We start from the raw sequence: 26,944 nt of genomic DNA on the forward strand, positions 1-26,944 counted from the left end.
TAGATACAGGTACTTTATTTACAAATATTCAGATTAATAGCATTTGTTTCATCAAATGAAAGGTACAGCAGTTCAAAGTCTTTTTCTGTCACATATAAACAAGATCTACTGTAAGCTGTCCAGTCGTCCAGATCTCATACCACCTAATGACTAAAGCAAACCTTAGCAAATTTAGAATGAAATACCTTGCCAAATCCCTGCATGTTGTACACACAGGCCATGGTCCCTGGGCAACACCCCACTAAAGCAAAGGCTGAACATCATAACAAAGACAACAGACTCCTAACCACACTGCCTTTGACAACACTCCCATATAGTCAACATAAAGGCTCACATTCTTAAAATTAATAGCAAGACTCTACAAACAAGGGACAGTGCACAGATTGACGAATTTTCCAATATATTGCAGATTCCAGTTTGGCCTTCCCACAGCTTTTCTGTACAGGATCCCATTTTTTCTACAAGAGTGAAGATGTTCCACCTGGTCAAACGTCTCTATTATGGGTATTTTGAACATTAAGCATCATTTCTATCAAAAAACCTAAGCAGCAGTGCAGCCCCCATTTCATACACAACTGAAGATGCATATCATTAATTAGCATTTTAACCACAATTATGCCGCCCAAGGCAAACGTGCTGAATCACCATTGAAATTTAAACTACTTTCATCCCTTGAAATAAAATCAAAGTCACCCTACCCCAAAATATTTAATACAGTGAACAATATTTAAAAAATAAAACAAATCTCCCTTAAGTCTGCTGTAGGAATGAAATTTGGCTATTCAATTCATTGAGGACAATTGCACCTAAATGTCTTGAGTAAAAAGCACACATTCACCATTATTTTCCTTGAATGACGTACTGCAGTAAATACAGCCAGAAATGCAAGACCATCTACAGACAACATTACATGGTTGATTGCACAAGAATAGGATTATTCAATGGTAGAGGTTTCCCCACAGTGCAATGATGGAACCAGATGACAAGAGAATATGAAACCCAACTAGTGTTAAAAGTACTGCTCATATTTTTCCTTTAAAATGTGATTATATCCATTCTAGTGCTTAAGGGGCAACATGGTCACTTAGATTGTACTGTACAAACTGGTACTTAGTGCCAGTGATCAATTTGTTTCTTCATTAAAATCATATACATACAGATGTATTTAAATGTTAGTTCAGTTCCTTCAAATTTTATACATATTTACGTTAATAAGTGTAAAGAATAAAATGACAAAAAGCACACTAAAGCCTTCTTTTGCATTTTAAGAGGGAAAGATGAGTAATAGCCATTTCCCCGTGCAAGGTTAAGACAAGAGCTGGAATTAGAACCCCATGAAGACATGTAACTGGGTGGGGAACTTATGAACAGCAACAAGCATACTCTACATGTTACAGACACCCAGTAGTTGAGCTGGATGTCAGTTCAGTCAAAGAACCTCAGTAACTTTGAACAGCATAGACAACAGTTGTATGGGCAAGGAGGGTTTTTAAAATGTACAAGAATTTTTTTGAATGGATAATGAGGTTATGCCTATAACCCCTGTGGTGGCAAGATGGAATTATACAATGTCAGCATGATATTTATTTAGCCGACAAGCATTGAAATCGGATCACAGACTGAGGGATGATGATGATGAACTACCACAAGAACGAGTAAGAAAATATTTCAATTCTAAATTCCATGCAGGAGAGGTTTTATTACTCTACTCATTTTCCTTGTAACCTGATAAACATCTACGGTGGTTTAGTGAGGAGCCATTTATCATTGTGTTAAACTGTTGTCACAGCAGCAAACTTTATCCTGTCAGATTATCAGCAGACAAGGAAGCAGCTAGAAATACTGCTTTGACAAAGACACAAAGAGTAAGATGTGAAAGGTCAAGAGGTTCACTGGCTGAAGGTCACTAGCAGCCACAGCCTTCTCTCTGGGGCTGGGGCTCACTGATTAGTCGACCACCTTGTGGAGCGGATGGTTTGTGCTGTACTCCGGACTCAGCCGCGTTGAGATCCAGGCTGCCATCCTGAATATTCTGGTAGATTTTCTTGGCTGCCTCCAGGAATGCATCCTCAACATTCTCACCTCTAGGAACAAAGTAACAGTCTCTTATTTACTGTAGCAAAGTGCCCAGCTAAAAACCATTCCCCCCCACCAAGGGGAAACAAATCCACACACTTGCATCTTACACCCAGTTCTCAAAGCATCACCAACCACAGAGTCACACCATTGGGGAGTTTTGGGGGCAGGTGGCTCTGCTGATTTTACAAAACCAACCCAAATACTGCAAGTGCTGCCAAGAATTAAAAATCCACCCCCAATGTGGAAACATTCTGATGTTAAATCACTTGTTCTGTGAAAAATGGAAAAGGATTTTATTAATGTCATGCAGCTTTTGAAAAGACCACTATATTAGTCCAAGATTTTTCAAGTGACTGATGCCAAGCTGCACACTTACGTTTTTGCACTTGCTTCAAGGAATAACAGACCTGTAGAAAAATAGAAAAATACTTAGTGGCAGAAATACTCATCTGTTATAAAGTTAAACTTAAAATTAAACTTACCCCTAACCACAAAACAATTCAAACATATCCAAGATCACAATAATTAAACTTTAAGCTACATTATTTGAAACTACTGATGCCATGTGTAACTGTAAGGAACTTTACTCTTAGGCAAGCAGTTACCATACAAGACAACTCATTAGCAGAGAATCAAATCCAATCAACAGGTGATTTGCAATAGCGTCGTGGGGATTTGGATTGGATTTTAATCTGTGTTACCATTTCCAGCAAAAGAGAATGCAACAACATTCTACCTTGTAACCACATTACAGGATGTAAACTAGCAGTAATGTGGTGGTCTTGCTCTCCTCACCCACCATACAACTGCAAATGGATCAATTTAGTATGGTTCAATGAAGAATGATGACATCGTTCAAAAATCAGTGCATCACAAAAATCCAAGTTAAATTCAAAATTTCAGCCATAGTTTAATACTAAAATCTACACAGGAGAACACACACCCAGAAAAGGCACAACAGATGTGAATAAGCATCAAGTTAGTCAAAGTCAAAAGACTGATGGCAAGGAATTTTAAAAATGCCAATGTTTAAGAATAAATAAAATGTGTAAGAAATGCTGGTCAAGTATTAAATGAAGCCCTGGACCTCTCATTTTGTAACAGGCTTCTACAACATATCAGCTAAATCTTGGAGAATCGTTGCTGTAACTATTGCAATGGAGAGACTCTAGATACTAGGACTATTGCCAATGGAACAGATATGGCCAAGAGAGGATTCAACTGAATTTTAAAATTATGCAAAAACACGAGTTAAAAAGTCCAACTTCCTCTGGTTTGAAATCAATAAGGGTTCTTCAAAAGCCAGTGAAAAGAAGTGTGCATCTTTCTGAGCAAGGACTATTAGAAGCAAGGAAAAGGCTTAGGGAGACCAATGCATTTGTTTCCACAAAAAAGAAAAATAGATAAATGTTTAAAGACTTAAGATCAGTTTTGAAATTACTCCAATAAGGAGCTGCCAAATGCAACGGGCTAGTCTTTCAGAGTAGAATTAAAGCTGTCACTAAACATTCTCTGGCTTGATAAAGTGGAAAATTTTAATAAGAGACTCATCCTAAGCATTTACTCCTCACCATCCGTAATGCACGATCTGAGAATTACAACCAGATCTTGGATAAGTAATGCTATGCTGGAGAATGGCATTAATCCAAACTTTTAATGCACACACTGGAATCTCTTGCTGAGCAAGAATCTGCAATGATAGACAAAGAACACTACAGGCCCTTTGGCCCACTATGTTGTGCCGACATTTTATCCTGCTCTTACATCTATCCAACCCTTCCCTCCCACATAGCCCTCCATTTTTCTATCATTCATGTGGCTATCTAAGTGTCCCTAATGTATCTGCCCCCACAACCTCTGCCGGCAGTGCATTCCACGCACCCACCACTATGTAAAACAAAAACTTACCTCTGACATGCCCCACAGCCAACTTCCAAAATCACTTCTTGGACATTTGGTTTATTTTAGTGCCCAAAGGATAAATTTGTTCTAACACGAGAGTCATAGTTAGAAGCCCAAAATCAATTCTTGGTAACTTTGACCATAATCACCATAACTCCAGGACCTCAGCAGTATTCAAAAACTTCATTTGGGCTGGTGGTGAGGTTTGAAGAGTGTGGGGATTAGAGCTAAAACACAATCATAAATCTGTATCACTTGGATTCCCTTCCACTCCATGGCCAACATTGTGTTTAGTGGTTGTCCTCTGATAGAGAGGAAACAGCACTGAGGAAAATTGTTGCAAGACTCATCAGTTCAGATAATAAACACCTTTGAAAGTTGATACCAAAAGACAATGAAAGTTTTAAATTTTCTAGATCTCTCCTTTAGACGACATTAAGGAATTATGCAACAATTTAGTATAATCTTCCTTGCCCAGAAAACTTGTTTCTAAATAGAGGACAACCCTACAAAACTCAACCCACAGTAGGAAATGTACCATTTTCTTCAGCAAATTGCTTGGCCTCTTCGTACGTTACATCTCGTTGAGCTTCAAGATCTGCTTTGTTTCCTATAAGAATAATCACCTGTGTGAACAGAAATCAAAGTAAATATGGGAGAAATAAAGTCAAATTTGCAGATGCAGGAAATCTAAATCAAAAACAGCAAATGCTGGAAATATTCAGGTCAGGCCACATCCATGGGAAGAGAAACAGTTAACGTTTACACCATTTCTCTTCCCACAGACAGTCTGACCTGCTGAGTATTTCCAACATTTTGTGTTTTTGTTTTAAATATTGCACATCACTTGTTCTGTCAGACTAAGAGCAGGCAGGGAAGTTAGTTTTCAGGCTTAAAACAAATGTGCCCCTACTGCAAACTGAAGGCTTGTTTGACAACAACCAAGCTTCATACAGGTAACTTTAAACAGTTGCACTAGTTGCAGTTTATTAGAAAAAGCTATATTGTAGCTGAACTGCAAAAACACTTCAGACAAGTAGATAGTGACAAGCTGTTTCTAGCGACAAGAACAATAAGCAAACAATCTGAATTCATATGCATTTCCCATTTTCATTGACAATAGCCCTGTCAATGCTGACCTTATGACTTTGTGCCTTTACATTTGAGTTAAAAAAAAATCACTATTGACCAAACTCATTTGCTTTGAGACCCATTAAAAAAGTTAAACAACTCAACAACTTAATCAATATGGATGTCTTACACATAAGTTGCATTTAATCACAATGTCTGACTGCCCAAAATGTGACATATGGATTCAGTGAGCTCAATCAGATTCTCAACTGGAGCCATTCTGAAGGCTCACTTGGATGCCTAAAGGGGCTGACGGCTACCTGGCAATTCCAGACTTCTGCACCTGTCCAATTCAGTCAGTGCTCAAGGTCAGATGCAGGCACATCTCACCCCTCGTTTCGCCACTGGACTTGCAAGTACAAGGGTATTCCATAGCTTGTTTCTTATTTGGCCCCTCAGCTTTACACCAGCCATAGATGGCTGATCTTGAAGTTTCATTCACTTGATTGTGTTGCCGACCTACATTAGAGTGACATTTTTAAAAAAACTTTTTAATCATTTTTAATTACCTGACAAATTTCACCATTTTCTAATAATTTTTAAGATTCTTTCACCATTTCCAAATACCTCTGATTATTCATTGGTTAGACCTTTGCTTCTGCCACCTTCTGCCTTGTGGGTTGGAAGCCACCTTGCCACAGGGAGGACAGCCAGTGTGACCACAAGGAATGAGCTGGTTCACCCTTTTCAGGCTGCCAAATACAGTAGCCTTCAGCTACCTTTGGGTTCTTTTTAAATTCAGGTTCCAGGAGCCAATACCCAATACTGCATTTTTCCAGCCAGTGGTAGACTTGAGATTGCCCATAAATTTGATTTTTTTTAAAAATTAAAGCATAAACATTAGAAGCAGATTCCTGAAAATGTGCATTTAAATACAAAAAGATTTTTGCATTACTCAGCAGTTTCAGTCCAAGGCAAACTCAAGATTTGTATAACGAGAATCATCTGAGTTTGTCATTAAGACAGGTGAAATCGCTGTCCCCATTGCATGCACAGCACACTACTCGTCTCATTATCTGGTGGAGATACTTATCACTTAGGGAGAGATACAAGAGAAACAAGTGATCAGTTTTAGACTGGATAAAGTCATCCCTTTTGACATTTGTTTTCCAGATCAGCAGACATGAGCGAAACCCCCTCCCCCACCTCCCATCCAAGTTCTAGGACATGTTCCTGCTAAATTAGCCAATCATCCTGGAGTCAGTAGAAGTGACATTTAAATGGTGCAGGTTTCAGACAAAGAATTACCCCAGAAAACACATGCAGAGTTGCAGTGAAGTAATTCAAAACCCGAGTCATTGCTTCTACAAACCATTCACTTACAGTATTTGGATTAGTCAAGTTTCTTGCATCTGTAAGCCAGCTACTAAGGTGGTTGTAAGTACTTCGCCTAGAGAAAAACAATTCCCACATTTATTCAAATTCATCATTCAAGAGTATATTTTAAATGCAGCTGTAGAGAAAATACAAATCTACAATCACTACAAGGCTTGTGACTAAACAGTGACACACATATGATGCACTTTGATTTTTGTAGTTGTAAACCACGTGAACAGGAGATAGTGACGGTTACCGGTCACAATTTGCCTTGCATGCAGTACTTCCTGAAGTACAAAAGGTCTTAATCCAAAATATTGCCTACATTAGAGTGCTACTTATTTATAAATCATACTGCCATAATCCTCAATTTGTAAACAGGTTCTTAAAATGCACTTGCTACCTAGTCAGTTGATGCAAGGCAACATTACAAAAGATTCTAGTACCTCTGGAAAAATCAAACCATCCAAGATTACTGCTCATAAACCAGAAATTGTGGTTTAAGAATTCAAGTCAAAAGGATTGGGCTTGGATGTGAAGTCAGCCCATCAGCTAACACTATTACCAAGACTTTCAAATGAGGAGTGCCAATTTTGGTGAAGCAAAAGAGATCGCAGTGTCAGCAGCTGAATTTCAGATGTGCATTACCTGGTGATATCGTAGACCATGAGGGCTCCAGCAGCACCTCTGTAGTAGCTTCGTGTGACAGCCCTAAACCGCTCTTGGCCAGCCGTGTCCCAGATCTGAAGTTTGATCTTCTGACCACTAACTTCAATTATTCTGGTTCCAAATTCTACCCCGATTGTATGGGGGCAATCAGCCATAACTTGGATAAAAGAAAATGTTTGAAAAAGTTAGAAAAAGTTACAGGCAATGTGCCTCAAAATTATTGGAGCAACTTCATTTTAAGCATTTACACAAAATGACAACTTATTATTTACAGACCACACAGCACAATCTCAGTTAACCAAGTGCAGCAATACAGTCCCACCTTTTTAGTTCTAGTGTGCATTACGTTGATGTGACAGCACATCTGACATTTTTGTAAAAGTTCCCCAAGCCTGCATCAGATATATACAGCAACAAACTGTGGCTGTGGAATTTCTGATAACTGGGCACCTTCAAACTAATTCTGCCTCTGAACATTAAATTAAATAAAAAGGCATCCTAGGAGTACTTTCAACTGAAATTTAAAGTTGCTACTTCTCAAATCAGGCTCTTGTAGCACATGTATATCACCTATTTTGCAGAGCCAGAGAGAAAAAAATTTATGCCACAATATTTGGCCCATCGTACCCATTTTGGAAAACTGCGTGAAGTAGGAGAAAATCCACAGCACAATGAAAAATTTCACGATTTGCAACTCTGCCTAGTTGGTCCTTAAATAGCTTTAGATAAGGAATTGGGTAGTAAAAGATGTTGTTGAGCTTATGTTAACTTAGCAGCCAGTCAGAAAGAAATGCAAAGAAAGATATCAAGTCTATGGCAGTGGATTAAATAGAAAGCAGGAAATTCAAATCAGTGAAATTCATTCGATGCAACTGGCTATTCAGAGCCAGTTTTAAGATACCTTTGTTTAAGCAAGAATAGTTTGCCAAGTCTTTTTCTCTTCACACCTCAATGTAGTGTAAAGAATAAATCAACTATGGTGCCACCACGGCACCTCGAATACCATACATCTTTCACTGTAGTTAACGTTTAGGCAGGGTGACCTTATGGCATCCGTTGCTCCAAGGAGAGCCAACCACAGTTGGTATTCTTGGTTCCCCATTAAAATACTACCCAGGAACGAATCTGTTTAGCTGCCGATATCAGATAGGATCAGTAGTTTCCAGACCAGTATTGATAGATAACAAAAATACCAACTGTTGGTCATCCAGCTCTTCAAGCCTGCTGCAATTAAGTGATCATGGACGATCTTCTACCTCAGCACCATTTTCCAAAATTATCCCCATAAAGTCCAGTGATAACAGTCTCTTTTCTCTCCCCCCCCCCCAAAAGGATGAACACTGATAGAACCACACCCCTACAAAGTGGTAAGGAATTCCAAAGGTTCACCACCAGCTACAAAGTAATTTCTCATTGTCCCAAGCAGCCTACCTCTTAGTCTAAGACTGTGCTCTCTGGTCTTGGACTCCTCAGTCATAGGAAACATCCTACCTTGTCAAGCCCTTTAAGAATTTTGCAAGCTTCATTGAGATCTCCCCCATTCTACTAAACGCTGGAGACAGGAGTTTCAATCACTCTTCACACAACAAAGCCTGGAATGAGTCCTGTGAATTTTCATTGTACTCCCTCTATGGTAAACACATCCTTTCAGGCAAGGAGACCAGAGCTACACAACATCCCTAATGTCATTACTAGTGCCTTATTTAATCGCAGTGCAATCTTCATTACTCCTCTATTCAAATCATCTTGTAATAAAGGCTAAAATAGCATTTGCCCTCTTAACCATTACTGCACCTACACCAATTTACATGAATCATAAACCTACACCTCTACCCCTCCATCACTAATAAATTAGATCAGGCCAGCTCCTCAACACAGATCAGTATTATGCATCATGTCATCAGCAATTAGTCCTCAACAGCAATTAAATCTGAAAGTCTGTAAACAGGAAATTCAAGGACAAGAAGACTAAAAATGTAAGATGATTTATCTTATTTGGTTATTATATAGACACTTGGTGACATTAGATGAAAGGGGAAAGAGCATTGCACGAATGTTCAAACCTACTTAACTAGACTTGATCACAATTAACATTCAACTGACAGCAATTGTTAACCAAGAACGAAGATTGTGCAAATTCTGGACAAGCACCAATTCAGCTGCAAATTGAGTTTAGTGCCAAGCCAAGTGAACATTTGGCAAAATCAGATTTAAATGGAGACACTGGGAACCATTTTTCCAGAACTAATACTTAGACTCATTTTTAAAGCCAATTCATTTCCAATTCAATAGAGATTTTCCAATTCAATTGCTGGAGGTGGGGATTAGGAGGGGCAGGGTGGGAGAGCAGACTCAGCAACTGATGAGTACATGGGATTAACACATCCAATTAAACAGCTGCATTAACAAGTGCCTGCATTACACAAATTGAGTAAGCACACCTTTGTGTAATGTGCCACATTAGACACTAAGCAACATGAATCAATGGGAGGTTTCCAATACATGTCCTAGTGGGAGGGGGCAGAGTTACTTCCTTTCATTTTGAAGGCTCATTTTTGTATTTCACTACACAAGTTGGGAAAAATGCACTGGACTGAAACAGAGCTCAAACTCAGCATCTATAGTTCAGTAATGTTCACAGTCAAGGTTTGAAAATGGATTTCAGTGATATTTACTTACATTTCTTTTCTGTAAATTGATGAAGCAAGCATGACTTCCCTACACCCATGTCCCCTATTATAAAAAGAAACTTTCAGGTCAGTCATAAAAGGATTAAAGTCAACACAAATAAAAAATACCACATTTAGCTACCTCTCTGTATCCTTGTTTCAAACCAGAACATCTGCTAATATATTGAAAGAAATGTAAAGCCTCTCAAGTCTGTCCTACAGGCATCATCTTTGATTTCAGTACCGGATGTTTCACATGACGCATTTAAAATTGAAGACATCATGCATCATTACCACAGAAACAAATGGGGTGCTAAATTTACATTGGCACAGAATTCCTTTTTGAAAGGAAGCTTACCTCTCAATTCTACTGATTACATACCCGTTCTCTCTTTGCTGGAGTATTACTTGACCACACTTCTGAACTAAATTAGTTGTTCTTTTATATCTGCTAGAATGGCTTTACGCTACCCAATGTAGCTGCAAAATATTCCTTGTTTTTATATATATATAAAAATATATAAATTTTTAAAAAAGGCACCCAAAGGTGGATATTTTAATTGGCAGGGCACAGGATCAAAAGTTTAAAGGGATCGCCACACAATGGAATCACCTTTTCATTTTAAAGGACATCCAAATACAACTAACTTTTCCTTAACACTAAGGAAGAAACAATGAAGCAATTCCAAAGCCATGATTACGTTGAAAAAAGGTTATTGTTCATGTTGTGAATTCATTTTAATCTTCGGCAAAGCAAAAGTACCAGAATTACGATTCAGAATTTCATTGCTCGGATAACATAACTGGTTAAAGAATATTTTGAAGGAAAGTGACACACATTGCCAAATTTAGCAAGGTCAGTTATCAAGTACACCTCGCATAGCTGGCATCCTGAAACATACTTTGCAACAGATGCACAATTCTTGCCTCCCATCTCAAGCTTCCTGAAATTTCTTCACTTACAACTTTAAAGTTTACACTTAAAAAAGAATGCCGAGTCATTATCTTCAAATTATTAATGACACACCACAAAGTGCTTGAAGGGGATGTTATAGATTATTAAATTCTACCATAGTATTCAGCAATTTCTATGTCCCACACAACATTTTATGCAAAGCCAGACCCTCCATCTGCCAATCAACTTTTATGCTGGCATGCTGTGTAAAACTTTGGAATATGGAATACACAAAGTAACAAGATAAAATTCTTTTAAAGATACCAGGATTGCCAGTTACCTTCAAGTAAAAACAACTTGATGGAAGTGTACACAAGTAACTACATATCACTTGCCTTCCCCTCAGAAACCCAAACCTCAGTTGCTCAAAGAGACTCAAACTCTGTCATTACGTCTAGTACACAATACAATGGAGATCTAGAAACCATTACAACTATTCCAGGTGATGAACACAAAATTAAAACACGAACACACACCAAATATCAGATTTGTACACCAAACTCTACCCAAAATATGGAAGTTGACAAATTATATTCTACAAAAAACTTGCCATAGTGCAAACCAAAGGGCATTACATTCAATTAGGTTCTCTCATTTTTATGGACAGAACATGCATAATATAATCCCAGAAAAACCAAACTAGAAATAACTGATATGCTAACTTGTTTTAGATTATTGTTGGTGAATCAGAAGATGGGCAGGGCAATATGGAGGCTAGATGGAAGAAAATTACCTGATCCTCAATAACTCCAGGGAAACATGTCCACCTCAGACAGGAGTTTAATGGCTCACCTGATACATAGAAGTGCAGTAAGTACTCTCAGCAGTGCACTGGCCCAGTCTGAATTAGTGCTCAAGAGCACAACTTTCTAATTAAGACTAAGAGGCAAGAGTCATGTCATTTTTGGTATTATTTCTGATATCTATAGTTACAGAAACCTTCATAGACTTCTGCTTTAATTTGCTTTCCACTTCAGGTTGGAGCATAGTGTGGTCAAAGTCAAAGCTTAGTGTACTGCATGTATCAAACAGCAAGAGAATACTTGGGAAGGAGTTGGAAGGGAATAGGAAGTTTTGAAAACAGCCAAATGAATCGGTTATATTCTTAGTTCACTCATTAACATTGTTCTCAGAAGTTCCTTGTTTACTTTATGAACAGGTTACCTCATTACTACATGCAAGCTATTAAATTGCATTGGACCCCATCTCTAGAAGTTGAACTTGAAATTCAAAACTAAATGTACTCACCGATAATAATATATTTGAAGATGTAGGAGTAGTTGTATGGAGCAGTGGCCATCTTGGCTCTACAAAAGGGAAGGAAAAAAGGATGACTATAAAATAAAAATTCAGATTGTTCTGAGTACATTAGAACATTAATGTATTTACTGATGTACTCTAGCCTTGGACAGTCATCTTTAGAAATGACTGACTATAGTTCAAGTCTGTAGCATCCCTGCAATGACAGGTAAGCTATTCCAAAATAGTTCAGTGCTGTTCCATCTCTGTCCCTCTGCTCAAAAGGAAAAAGTTTACAATGAAACATTTTTTAAAAAAGATTCTGGAAAGCTGAAATAGAAACAAAACACTACAAATACAGAGTAGATCAGGTAGCATCTGTTCTGCCATAGTCTCAGACCCTAAAATTTGAACTGTTTCCACAGATACTGCCCAATTTGCTGAGTTTACTACATTTTCTGATTCATTTATGAAAGCTGATATTATTTGCTCATCCTGCCTCTTACTCAAGATGGAAGGGAGGGGTGACAACTTGTCTGCTCAACCCAAAATCTGAGTTGTTAGGTGGAAGATGAAATCTGACCCCTATCTTCTACAACAATGGGCAGTTTCTACAAAGTAGAAGATAAAAACAACTCCTGCCAGTTAACTTCTACATGTGATTTACTTTATGAATAATACATTCTGTGACACTCAAACAAAACATTCACTGTTCTTTTTACCAAGCAGGAAGCACATGTTTGATGAACTATTCCAGTTGACTCAGGAACAAGCCCCTCTCAGCCACACACTTCAGCTACATCCAGAAACACTGCATTACATTTGTCTGATTACAGCCTTTTACTTTTATAACCTTTTTCATCCCCTTGCCACCCAAAAATATAGATTTACCTGTTAAATGTATTAAGCAAAAATTTATGCCATAACACATTATTCTTGTTTGAGTTGACAAGTCATAAACTGAGCAAGAAATATGATTTTCTTCAGGTATCCAAATGCCTTCAATTTATGTACTTCCAAAAGTCTAACTTCATTGAATTCACTAGAATCGTTAAGCTGGCCTTTAACATTTTGTAAAATGGAGCAAGAGATGGTAGAATTTGGAACCCAAGAAATGAGAGCTAGAATATTTGGGGGTGAAATCAGGAAGCACTTCATAAACTCTGCAACAGATCTGGAATCAAAAACCAAGAATGATAAATTTTGATGAAGGATTACAGAGCAATCCTTATTATGGAGAATTATTGAGCAAAAAAATAAATAAATCGATCAGGTGATTGAAACCTATACAGGTCAGCCACGAATTTCACAATACAAGCATCATACTCAATGTGCTAAATAGCTTGATTCTGCAGTCAATGCAATCAATTCTTCAAACTACATTTTCATGAGGCCCAACTAATCTTGTGCTGTTTACCAGATTCTTCCTTCACATGGTGTATCAACTACTATCAGAATGGCTGGTTCTCCACGAGGAAATTGTGTTTCACACCATAGATAATGGCAGGAGTTCTTACTTGACAACAATATGCAGCAGCATCACACCCTCTACTTTAAAAATCAGGAGTAGAACAGCTAAGAAAAACCAGTGGAACAATCAAATCACCATTAGAGTATTGGAATCATTGAGCTACATACAAGATACTACATTTACTCTGTTCCTGTAAGTAGCACTTTTTTTTTAAAAGGTTTCAAGCATGCTGTTTACCCAATAGATACAAGTTGTATTTAACATGGTTAGAAAAGGTGCATAGTATTTGACTTCCTCAAGGCCACAATGTAGGTCAAATACAAGAGCTAAGTGGATGGCTTTCCACTATAGTGCACCCTTAGTACTCAGCACAAATTTAAGAAAATTAGTTAATGCTTCACTGAATTGAAGAAAAATGGATACTTGCAGAGCATTTTAGAACCATCTGCAGTTCAACTTAATATAGTGACCCACTTGGCAAAAACCCAACTTAAATATACATACAAGCATCAAAATGTAAAACAATGGAATGAGAGGGAGAAAACATGAATGTGCAATGACCATTTACTGTTGAAAACATTGAATCAAAGATTTTACTGGACCAAAATTTAAAAAACACACTTATCGTGTAATGAGTTCAAAGTAGTGTGAACTGTCGTGCATATAGGTGGGCTCCAACTGTCATTTGGTCTGAAACCATTCCACACATTCCAGTACAAGTAGCAACAAGCACTTTCACGAAAGCTTCCAAACCAATATCAGGAAACACCAAGAGAGCCAATGCTGACATCTATCAAACCTGACATGCTGGATAACTGAGTTTTTAAAAATTGTACTGCTCTGCTTGCAGGTTCTACTAGTCCAGAACTCGGTCAGTGACTTGTCTTGCATAAAGCCAACCATTTATCAACATGCTAAATATTGCAATTCTCATCTCCAACACCTCACATGGAACAAGATAAGCAATACTATACCATTCTACCCCAGTGATCTCATTCAAGTCACATGCTAATATGTACATTTCCTTTGTCACCAATTCAAAAACTCAAAAATTGCCAAAGGTTGAAGGGTCATCATAAAAGCCTGCACTGATCACCTGAAAAACTAATCAGTATTCATCAAATAATGTTGTCCAAATAATGTTGCTCTTGGTCCTTCAATAGTAGGACTTTCTCTGCACTCCTATTACACAGAAATTTCACTTTTGAACAGCTTTTCTTCCATTACAGCACTGTGCAGCCCTCCTCCTTCCCAGCATAGACTACAAAAGGCTCTGATCGACGCCATTCTTGAAATCAAGATCACTTATTAACCGAGTCTAGTGACCTCCACACTCCCTTGGTTCAGGGTCCTCTTACCTTGGATTTGTTTAACACAGGACTTTCAAACATCATGTACAAGTGCAGGTGGAAATTGAACCAATGCAGATCCTCTTTACAAGTATATAAAACTAAATCATTTGAGCAACTTTAAGATCATGGAGTTAGAAGTGATTAATCATACAAAGAAAGTTTAAGTTACAAGTGATGAGAGGCATTTATATCCCGTTCCTCTGCCACATTCTCATTCAAATACAAGAATAATGCAAAATCTAAAAGAATCTGCCCTTGACCTTCACAATAGCTTCAACAGTTTGAGAAATGAAATTGAAGATCTTGTCTGAAAGAGCAGTTGTACGCAAGCATGACATGCATATCGGAAACTGCAATTCTGCATTTACAACAAACATGTAACAGCAGTGACAAAACAGATGGAAACTTCACCACACATACAAATTACAATACATTCTCTAACTTCATTTTAGACATTTGGTCATTTGTTTGATTTACACACAAATTTGAGGATACAAACAGTTGCCCAAAATCTTTGCATTTGCTGATCTTGGTTAGGCAGAAGTGTAGTCAGAACAGACATGGAAGGGAAAGTGAACTATTAATGGTTCATGTTCCTGACAGATTCAGACTCAGCTACAGCATTTTGTCCATCCTGTCAGACAAGTACACAGGGTCATAAATGAATATCAGGTATTAAAAAGACATATCACAGCTTGCCAGAAAAGTAACAGCAGTCGCTAATTTCTCATCATTCAGCACCCAGAGGATGGATGATACTCTGCAAAATACACCTTTTACGTCTAATGTTTGCATATTTGAACTAGGCAAAAATACATCATAGAGCATGCTCAAAATATAAAGTCCAAAATAAATTGCTACACATGTTAATGTTGCATTATTGAAGAGTTTGTTTATACAAATCAATACCCTAGCTGCATTTTAGAAAACAAGCAGTACACAATTACACTGGAGTGGAGATCCACTGGGATGTTGCCTCGTTTAGAGGGCTGATAGAATACATGATGAGAACCATGGCAGAGGTATTAAAAATAAGTGCGCATAGGTTTAAGGCAAGAGGAAGAAGTTTTTAAAGGGGATCTGAGGGGAAGTTTTCATGTAGAGAGTGGTTGACATCTGAACTTGCTGACAGAAGTGGTGGTGGAATCAGATAGAATCACTACAAATGAGACATTTAGACAGGCACTTAAACACTTAAATAGGCAAGGCATAGAAGTATATAGTCCTAATAGGTGTAAATGGGTCACAAGGGGAAAACAAAAGGACATGGACATGGTGAGCCATCGTTGTACAACACAGAAACAGACCGACTCTGGCTCAATTAGCAATCCCAATTTTAAATTAACTTCCAGTTAATGAACACTATTAATTTCATGTTAGCTGAGATAGTCATTGTATTGATGTTTGCATTTTTCTCCTCACACCATAAAAACTATTTAATATTTTTCAAGAACATGAAGCAAGCTTTCATTTTGGCAAATCCAACCATAAAAATTGCAGACAGAAAATGCTGGAAACACTCAGCAGGTTAAAGAACATTTGTAGAAAGAGTTATGTTCCAGGTCAAAGACCCTTCAGAACTAGAAGTGTGAGAAATAGAGTTGTAGAGGATGGAAATGACAAAGGGAATGCCTCTGATGTAGCAACCCTGACCTTGCCCTTGTAATTCTCCATCCCACTCCACTCTGACCATTTATGGCTTCCTGTGTTGTTAGAGCATGACTAACACAAGCTCAAAAAATAGCATCACCTCTGTCTAGGAATACTGCAATCTTCCTAACTATAAAGTTCTGCAATTTCAGGCAACTTGCCTTCTCTGGCTGTATAAGTGACCATTTCTACTGCAAGCCATCAATCTGGAGTTGGCTTGGCTCTTCTCATTTGTATAGACTGACCAGCTAGGCAATGTCACAAACCTATGAGCAGACATCATGCTATGGACTGTATTTTCACTTTAATTATTCCCTTTTACCCATTTGACTGAAGAGCCTCAACAACTTATCCCTACAACAATCCTGACCTCACCCCATCACACATATTCCTCTTCTCCATCCCTTTCCCATCTCCCATGCAACTTAAAACCAACTTATTTTTCCCTTTACTTTCCTAATTCTGATAGGGTCTTCAAATTGAAATGATAAATGTTTCTTTTATTACAGTTGCTGCTTGACCTGCTGAATGTTTCCAGCATTCAGTTTACACTTCAGATTTCTGGAATTTAAGTTCCCACTTTTATTAAAACAGATACTTTAAATGCTTTTAAATGCTCTCTCAATATTACATGCAATCCACCTTCCTGGATGGGGGTGGTGGTAGGGGGAGGGGATGGGGTGCAGAAGAGGGAAGAAAGAATTGAAATGTAGGACTGGAATATGCAAATAATGGGTTTTAGTGCTACAATTACAAAATGACATCTTCTAACAACTGCACTGTGCATTTCTGTTGACAACTCTCCCTTCAAGGATCAAAATGATTAGAATATATGAAAGCAAATTAACCAGTAAAATAGCCAGTCATATTAGAACTATACTGCAACTTTGATCATGAACTCTGCATTAAGTCATTGAGTAGAGTAACTTCCTGTAGCAGTTTGCTGGCACTCAAGCTACTCAATCTATTTTGCTGTTGATCATTCTTCGGTTCCCAAAACTGGAGCTCCCCATATTGCAAGTTTATTCAATATCTATGGTTTTAATTCAAGGAGCAGCCATTCAACAATCCCATGTAGTCACCAGCAAAAGTGCTAGTTGGATATAGTACTCAGTTATTCCACAGAATTTGCGACACAGACCCATATCTCCATTATAATGATGAGTTTAGCTATTAAATTTTGTACCCAACTGTAAGAAAAAAATTCTAACTCAACTTGCAAGTTGACCTATTGAAGTACAACATTAATCACCTTGTCCTTATGTTTTGAATAGGAATGTTTTCAGGTGCCCACTCTACATGTCAGACATGTCTACCAGATGCATTGCTCCAACAGTACCTTGACCCCAACTTGAGCATGCTCGTGACATTTTAATGTGGCATGTACAAGTCATCCTAAGACCTCAAGTACAACTGTCAATGCACTCAATTAGAATCAGACTCTTCCAATGTATCAAATTATGATCAGCTTCCTCAAAGAACTGAATGGAGATTGCAGGAATCTTATAAACCTGGATATTTCCAGCACACAAGGTTAGCTAAAAATAGCCACTCCACCATCACCCCACCCAAAAAATTCCAGACGACCACAAATCATCGCATCTTGTATAATTTCGATGCCAAGTGCATTTTCTAATGGTTAATTTGGATAACAAGGTTGCTGCAGTACAGAAGTTCATCCAAATCAACTGACATTAAAAAATTTAGACATTAAGCTAAACATAGTTTCCAATATTTTCTTCAGATAATATCCAGTTAAAAATAATTTAAGAAAATGTTTTCCTCAAATCATAGTTTAAGCCTTAATTACATCTAGTAATTGAGATTAACAATCCTATTTAACCTTAAACACTTCTATACTCACAGCAAACAGAGCAGTTTGCAGCCAATGGCAACAATTCTTGCTGTCCTCAAAAGTTACTTGAAACCTTAGCAGTGTGGGGGTTTGCATTGCCCTTCTCTACCCACCACCAACCCACCCATTCTGACACCTGAAGCTGCAAACATCACTAACTGGAAGCATGGCATCAGGTAGGCAACATCAACTGGCTCTTCATGCAAATCACAAGAACTTTAATGTAGCCACCAGGAGCACAAAAAAACAACACAAATTTAAAACACTGTGCAGTGCTAAGATCTGAACACATACAAATATTTAAACATTTCAAAATGCAAATCAATATACACAGAATGAGCTTGAGGGCTAGACAGCTGGCCATAATTGTTTAATGGGCCTTTTATAGCTCATGTTTATCTTTCAAAACAAAAAAAACTTGAGAACAATGTCGCATCATGTATTGCTTAGCTTTGTCAAGGTAAATTTATTTCCCTCAATTCCAGAGAAGGCTGCTTGCTGAATTACTGACAAAAACTTGGGGATTCTCAATGTAAACTAGTCATGCAGAGAATCATTTTCAAATTAGATATACTACATTGTTACTCTTCCTCAAAACTATCAGACTGGCGATACTCAAAAAGGGGAAGCTGGATCCCATGCAGCAGTAAGAGATACATGGAAATACAATTTTCAGACAATTGCCATAAGTGTCAGTGGAAATACCTGCACCATTGAATGGAATGAAATACTTTAAACCAGGATATCTTGGCCCTATGTGTATAATTTTGTCTCATCATATAAAATAATGGTTTAAAGGGCCTCTAAATATAGAAGACATAGGAACATTAGTGGGCAAAATGATTGACTGCATGTGCAAGTTAAAGGAATTTAAGTGAAAAAGGAATATTTTGAAATCAAAAATACAAATTACAAAATTTAGACTACTACTGAGCCAACGAAAGTTTAGCATGGAATTTGCATCCAAACTATACTTATTCATGGCCCATTTCATTTGAAGCTTTAAAAAGATCAGGACAAAATAACATTTTAGTAGCTATTTAAAAATTCAGGTTCAAATTCCTTTAAAATGTAGGGTATTATGTCATGATTCACACACACCTTCAGATATCTTCCAAAACCCACTTTTCCCAATTTTAAGACCAGCTGCAGCTTACCATGCTGGGAAGAATAGAAATACAAAAATGGAACATTAAGAAGAAATTTTGAATCAATTTCCTTCAGGCCCATTTATAGCCCTGTAGTTCAACTGGCAAAATGTTTCCACAATACTGTGTCACCTGGCTGTTACAACTGACACAGACTCCACATCAACTCCTTACTTGTGGTTGCTGCTGAAAGCCTCACAAAAAGGTTATCCATTCATTGCCATAGTACTGAACACCACCTCTACAATACGTAATATACAACACCCATTTACTTGGCTTGATGTTGCACAGATTAACGTAGCAGCAACAAGGAAGTAGCTTATAAATATAATGAGTTCACTGCACTCAGCATCTGAGCAAACTAAGCACATTCAGCTTAGCAGAACTCTTAGTAGAGCCTCAACACATTTCACGTAATAAAAAATAAGCTGAGCCAGCTTAAAATGGCGAAGGTAAAGGCAGCTTTCATACATCTGAAGGAAGCCAAAAATCACAACCAAGAATTGTATTCATCCAAATAGTCTGCACTGGACATCAAACTTATCATTTAGGTTTCACAAAAAAGTTCTTTTCTGAAAGTACTTCTCACTAAAAGTGAGAATCAAAACTTCTCTGGTAGGAGAAGATCACTAAGCATGCAATTCTGGAAAAAAGTTACTTGCTGTGTTTACTGGGTGAAAGCTGGTTTGATCGCCTGACTTTGTTTATAGCAAACTTGCATTTTAAATATTCCAAGTGCCTTTGTCAACTGCTTTGTTCTCACCAAGTCAGCAATTATCCCACATCTTGGGTAACCATGGGTACTGTAACCAAAAGTATTACTTCAGTTAAAAAACATTTATTTCACATCAATGTAGCATGCCAAACAGTATTCATGTTCCTAATTTTTCTCAGGAAGATTGAAAACAGGTGGCATGTCTAACATCCCACACAATGCAGAGACCAGAAAACAGCTCCTGTATAATTACAAATACAATGGAGCTTAATTTCAGGTCTTCTCTCAAAATGTATAGTTTCCACACTACAAATTATTCCAAACTACAAAAAAAAACAACTGCCCCTGCCAATGGGGCATACACCTGCTCACACATCAATTTCCCTCATGCAGCAAAGGACTGAAGTGGAAACATCAGTGTTACCTGGTAAAGATGTAGAATGTGTCAATATATACAAGAGTTAGAAACCTTTACAGACCCACGCATTAGCACATTAGGTCTCCATTACATTTTTCCACAAATGCACAAGTCAAGGTCTCAAAACCCAAACTTACATCATCATACAATTCTGGCACACTTCATGCAAATGTTTTTCCACATTGTTATTAATGGTTAGAGAATGTTCGATGTTCAGTCTTTCAAATTGAGCTATTAAACCAAAACTTGCTCTATAATCACACCTTCATTGCCTCAAATCATTTCACAGCACTTATGCCAAATGGAGTATTCTTGGTCACTGTTGTGATGTAGAACGATCTAAGATCTTAATACAAAGAGATTTTAAACTAGAACAAAGCAAGACACTTGACAGATGAAAGTTCTTAAATAGTTAAGAAAATGCACTTTTTAGCTGTTCATTAATTTAACAACAAATTGCCTTGGAACAAACCTCTATGCACAATTTTAATGTTATTTATAGCTCTCCCACCCCCAACTTATGCAAAGGTAGCTATCACACCAACAACACTAGAAATACATAACTGGGCATCAACTATCAACATGCCCTCACACAGCACCCATGCAGTCAAGAGGCCAGTCAATGCTTCTTGCCACCCAGAAGGAGATTGCATACAGGATCAAAGAAGTCTGGAAATAAAGGCCTTTATTAACTAAAATGTTCAAATCATCACAGAAATAAGCATTTTAAAATTTTATCTTCTGTATATTATCAGCTCTGCCAAACACTTGAGTTGCAGCAATTCTGGCCACAGTAATGCTATGTAACACCCAAAATCTGAAGCCACATTGGTGAACAGTGGCTAACCATTGTTAAAATGTACAACAAATAAAACGTATTAGTTAAAATGGAAGCTCCTCAAATTCCTGACAGGAAGTTAGGTATCATAATTCAATCCATCCATTTTTGGGTTTTAAAAACAATTACGACCATTGATCTGAAAGCTTCCAAGTGCCGCCTTATTTCAATTCCAAATGCCAGCAATAAAGTGAGATTAGTGAAGCTCCACACCCATGATACAACGCCAAATGCCATAAAGATACAAGAGCTTTCTGCCAAATTCTACATTATACGGGAAAAAATTACACAGATAATGCTAATTAGAACTAGAGACCTGAGTTATCTTTTGGTCAGCATGTACCATTTTGGATTCTGAACTCTGAGGAGAGAGTCTCAAATGTTAGTATTTTCACTTTTTAAAAGAAACAATCCAAACAGTACAACTGGTAGAACTTGCTCAAGAAAAAACTAAACCATGAAGACAACCAAGGGTTTTTTCTTTAAAAAAAGACCCCAGCTTCCATTACAGGACTCAAAACATTCTAAAAAGTTACTTAAATTTTTAAGATGTCAGATTTCCACTTGGTTGTTAATTTTACTAAACAATTTGATAAATTTCAAGCTAAATATTTGTATCATCAGAAGCCTATCCACATTGTCATAACAATACAAAGTGCTAGAGTTAACCTCTATTTCCCTATCAGGTTTGATCAGGAGAACCATGCCTTCCTTAGAAGCTTTGTGTTCAGTGACTCAATGATAACATCATGGAATAGAGACAGAGACATGGAAATACACATTACAAGATAATGTTGGATTCAAGAATACCTTTCAGGGTTAGTGCAGTGGGTTAAAAACTTTCACCCTGGACTTCGGTTCAAATCCAGACCAGAGTCATGAGATGGAAGTCTTCTCTCAACTGGCTGCAAGAATCCAATGGGAAATCAGTTTGAGCAATCTCAACCCAGTTCAATTTGGAGACAAGCCTGCATAGCACATAACTGCACTAATTTGGCAGATTAGTAATTTCTGAGATCCCACTATTTAGTCAGCATGGGTGACAAAAAAAAAATCAAAGTGGGGCAGGAGCAAGTGTTGTGAAATCAGAGCAAAATTACCAAGAGATAAGGGAGCTTTACCCTGCGTCTGTCAGTGTTATCACTCTAGTTGTTTAATTTTGGCACTGGAGTAGTCCATTACCCAGCTTTTTCGTACATTAACCACACCTTATTAAAGCTGAAATCAATTTAATTTTATCCTGCATATTCTTCAACCCTAAAAAAAATTACCCTTCCAATTGGTTTAACACTATTTCCTGGCACTGATCCCAAATCTGCCTGTTATGCATATAGAAAACTCTGCAAATGACAAAGTTATCTAGCACTAGTCACAATCAATTTCATATTCCCACATAAAACAAAGTCAATAATCAATGTGAATAATATATTCATTCAAAATGCTTCCATTTGACTAGGCATTTGTGCCAGTCAGAAAGGAAAGAAAAAGTTAAAATGAAAATAGTATTCAGGAATTACATGCATATAAAGAGCAATAATTAGGTCCAGTAAAGCAAACTAGTGATGTCATTGTCGTGTGAAGCAACATTCAAGTTCACAAATGAATCCATTGTTACACAGATGACTAAGAATCCTCCCAATACAAATACTGCAGAGGAATATCATGGGGATCTGCTGCATGAAACTACTAAGCCCTAGAACATTAAAACTCCACGGGAGATTCTGAAGTGTCAACGTTTGAGCGTCACCAAGCTGCAATATTCCACAGATACCATGCGAAAATATCACCCTGCAAACGTTGACAGCCTAATCAAACACAACTGAAGCAGCTATCCACCCTATAATCGCACAGCAGAGCTCATAATTCATGCAATGCAGCCTTCTCCAACAGAATCCACTTCTCCAACAGAATCCACTTCCCCACCCAACCTTCCAATGTCAGCTAGATGAGGAGGTCCCTACAACAAAACAAAAAGCAGCCGGATTTTCTGCTGCACGTAGGTTACATTTGGTGGGGGGGAAATGGAGGTGAAGCAGGGCCACCTCCTCCCTTCACTCGCGTTGAAAGGGGGGGGGGGGAGGGGGAAAGATAATGAACAGAAGGGCGGGAGTTAAAGAGGCCGGCGGGGCAGCAAGGGGAGCGGCCTCACCCAGCCACACAGCAACGAGGCCGGAGAGGGTCCTTGCGGGCCCGGCAAACGACCAGCCCCCACCTCAGCCACCCACCCACACACTCACGGCGGGGCGGGCGAGGGCCGGCCGGGGGCAAGAAGCCAGGGCAGGGCCGCGGCCTCTGCACACACACACACACACAGCTACCCTTCCGGCCGCCGCGTCGCGCCACAACCCCCGCCACATCTCACCGTCTTCCAGAACCAAGCGTCACTTTAGATCTCTCTCTCTCTCTCTCTCGCTTTATATATAAAAAGAAAAAGACCTCTTTTCCCCCCCCCAACCACCACTTCTCAGAGTCTCCCCTCCCGGCGACTGCCAAGATGGCGCCTACTTCCGTCGGGGTTTCCTGCAGCTCGTCACAGGGGCGGGTCAAGGGTCAGCACCGGCCCGACGGCTCATTAAATGCGGAGGGTGGGCGGTCCCGGTGGCTGCAGCGGAGAGGGTCCCGCTGTGCTCGAACCGGGACATCCCGGTCTGCACCGTCCGTCCAGCGCGTCTGCGAGGATGCATTTGCACTTTAAGTCATAAATGGCATTATTTTAGAACATTATAAAGGGATCCCCATCATCCACTTCTTGGTGTACAACTCTATGTAGTTACCATTGGTATTATTGGTATTAGTTTATTATTGTCACTTGTACCGAGGTACAGTGAAAAACTTGTCTTGCATACCATTCGTACATCAATTCATTACACAGTGCAGTTACATTGAGTTAGTACAGAGTGCATTGATGTAGTACAGGTAAAAACAATAACAGTACAGAGTAAAGTGTCACAGCTACAGAGGAAGTGAAGTGCAAAAAGATGCAAGGTCACAACAGGTAGATCATGAGGTCAGAGTCCATCTCATCGTATAAGGGAACCGTTCAATAGTCTTATCACAGTGGGGTAGAAGCTGTCCTTAAGTCTGGTGGTACGTGCCCTCAGGCTCCTGTATCTTCTACCCGATGGAAGAGGAGAGAAGGGAGAATGTCCCGGGTGGGTGGGGTCTTTGATTATGCCGGCTGCTTCACCAAGACAACGAGGGGTAAAGACAGAGTCCAAGGAGGGGAGGCTGGTGTCTGTGATGCGCTGGGCTGTGTCCACAACTCTCTGCAGCTTCTTGCGGTCCTGGGCGCAGCAGAATATCAAGTCAAGTTTATTGTCATCTGCACAAGTACACGTATGCACAGGTTGCAATGAAAAACTTACTTGCAGCAGCATCACATAGCATTAGAGACACAACATTCAAAAGAGAAATTAATTAAGCATAAATTATACAAAATTATAAAAGAAAGAACACATTAGAACACAAAAAATCCATTGTAGTGCAAAGTGTCAACGTGGTCACAGCGTTGCTACACTGAGGTGGTAATTAGGGTTGTGCAGGTTGGTTCAAGAAGCTGATGGTTGAAGGGAAGGGAATATTACCCCATCATTGTCTTACTACAATGTTCAGTTTTCACCATTTTTTTTCATTTGTAGAATCCACTCACTGAAACAAACAATATTCTTATGGATTTCCGGCAACAGCAGTTTTGTTTTGCTGTTCAATATTTTTATGGGGCTTGGTAAGGTAGATAGAGGGACAATGTTATTCCGGCACCGTGTGTAGAGCCAGGGCTTGGTCTCAGTATTAGAGGGCTGCCATTCAGAGCAGAGATGAGAAGAAATTTCTTCACCCAGAGGGCAGTGAATTGTCAGAATTCTCTACTCAAAATTGAAAGGGTAATGGACTTTTGGGTAAAAAGGGAATCAAAATATATAGAGTTAGTGAAGGGATATGGCACTGAAGTAAATGAGCCATAATCTTATTTAATGGCAGGCACAACGGCCAAATAGCCTACTCCTTCTGTTTCTTATGTATATCTGGAATGATGCATTTTAATTTTAAATCATGTATTTTTATTTGTTATTTCTGCTTATTAATGTGTCCCTACTTCCTTGGAACCTTGATGCTATGTACACAATTTCATCATTGTCTTATTCCATCCTTCACTGCACAGTTATCACTGTAACCTTCCTGATTTGTAGAATTCATTCAAGATTTTTGAAGAAATACATTTGCTGAAAATTATTATTACTTTTTAAAGTGGCTCTGATATCGTCTACTTCCTTGATTGCAGCTTTGATATATTGACTACAGTATCATTGAATATTAACTTTAGCACACACATTTGCAACCATCTGTGTGTTTAATATGGATTAAAAGTAAATATAGATAAACACATTACAGAGAAAGGAATATAAGTTATATTAAAGGGATTAGATAATGAGGGCTGTGGGGAAGCTCCAGCAAAGCAAAAAAAGTCTGAGCCAAATACTGTCCTGTACATTTTGTGTCATCTTACATCATGTTGCCATTGAGCTATGGATACACCTTTGGAACAGAAGCAACATTCATATTGATATGATATAAGCTATATTGTATCGCTTTTGATACCATATCAGCTTTGAGTTAAAAATCTGTGAGGTCAAGCCACATTCCAGGGGTTTAAACCGAAAAACCTGAGGCAACACTTCTATACAGTAAAGTGAGAGTGCTAAATTGTTGGGGTTTCTCTCATATGGTTGCGATTTAAAAACAACTTGCATTCCTATTGTGCCTTTAATGTAGCAAAATATTACAAGATGTTTAACAGGAATGTTATCAAATTGAATTTGATACTGAGCCACACAGCGAGATATTACTAGATAAAAAAATGGACTCATTATATCATAGGGCGAAGATGAAAGTTGTCATGCAACAATTACTTAACCACTCTCTCCACAGATGAGGCTGTATCTCTCTCTCACTCTCTCTCCCTCTCTCCCTCCCTCCCTCCGTCTCTCACTGTGTTTCTTTCTTTTATTTCACTAACTTCTGTTTTTTTTTAAAGTAATTATTACCTCAACGACTTTGGTCTGCACTGTATCACAGACACTCCCTGTGTTCTCTTCACCTTTCCCTTCTCTGCAATGTAAAACACTTCTGATGAAGAGTGCTTGACTGAAAGCATCAGCTCTGTTTCTCAACCCACTAACTCTGCCTAACTTGCTGACCACTTCCAGTACATAGTTTTGGATTTCATGCATTTGTAGTTTTTTGCTCCAAGTGTTGGAAGTCTATTTCAATAAATTACTGAATAACAAAAGCAAGGAGGAAAAAGATAATGGAAACCACAACTCAAAATCACACCTCATTCCAAAAAATCTATTAGGGCTAAGTAGGTAATAATTGTTATAATTGATATTCCTTCTGTTGTAAAACATCATTTGCACTGCTAAGCATAGAAATATATCAAATTACCTTTTCAAATTCTTAATTTATAGCAGATGTAACATGAAAACAATTTGTCCATGTATTTTTAGGTGTGCCTTTTAGAATGATTTACAGTCAATAC

General features: G+C 38.4%; 1 protein-coding gene across 2 annotated transcripts; it reads right to left on the bottom strand.

The window, feature by feature from the left end:
- Positions 1 to 23,953, bottom strand: LOC127582131 (ras-related protein Rab-14). Of its 2 annotated transcripts, XM_052037173.1 has the most exons (9): positions 23,771 to 23,953; positions 22,219 to 22,313; positions 11,971 to 12,029; positions 9,778 to 9,831; positions 7,078 to 7,255; positions 6,436 to 6,502; positions 4,520 to 4,607; positions 2,456 to 2,486; positions 1 to 2,084 (listed from the first exon to the last, which is right to left on the bottom strand). In XM_052037173.1, exons 3-9 carry the CDS (start codon positions 12,020 to 12,022, stop codon positions 1,907 to 1,909), a joined length of 648 nt encoding a protein of 215 aa, XP_051893133.1. In that variant the 5' UTR covers positions 12,023 to 12,029; positions 22,219 to 22,313; positions 23,771 to 23,953; the 3' UTR covers positions 1 to 1,906. The 2 variants fall into 2 exon arrangements, with proteins under 2 accessions (XP_051893133.1, XP_051893134.1); XM_052037174.1 differs by lacking the exon at positions 22,219 to 22,313 and having other exon boundaries at positions 23,771 to 23,947.
- Between the last annotated feature and the right edge of the window lie 2,991 nt (positions 23,954 to 26,944).

The sequence above is a fragment of the Pristis pectinata genome, chromosome 23 (assembly GCF_009764475.1).
Source record: "Pristis pectinata isolate sPriPec2 chromosome 23, sPriPec2.1.pri, whole genome shotgun sequence".
In the NCBI taxonomy this organism is placed as follows: Eukaryota; Metazoa; Chordata; class Chondrichthyes; order Rhinopristiformes; family Pristidae; genus Pristis; species Pristis pectinata.

Bases quoted from the DNA above. Each gene is read 5' to 3' on its own strand.
- LOC127582131 (XM_052037173.1), bottom strand. From the start codon at position 12,022: ATGGCCACTGCTCCATACAACTACTCCTACATCTTCAAATATATTATT. The intron at 4,608-6,435 runs GTAAGTGAATGG...CTGTTCACACAG, and splicing joins ACTTGACTAATCCAAATACT to GTGATTATTCTTATAGGAAA. The intron at 2,085-2,455 runs GTAAGTGTGCAG...CTTTGTTCCTAG, and splicing joins CTTGAAGCAAGTGCAAAAAC to AGGTGAGAATGTTGAGGATG.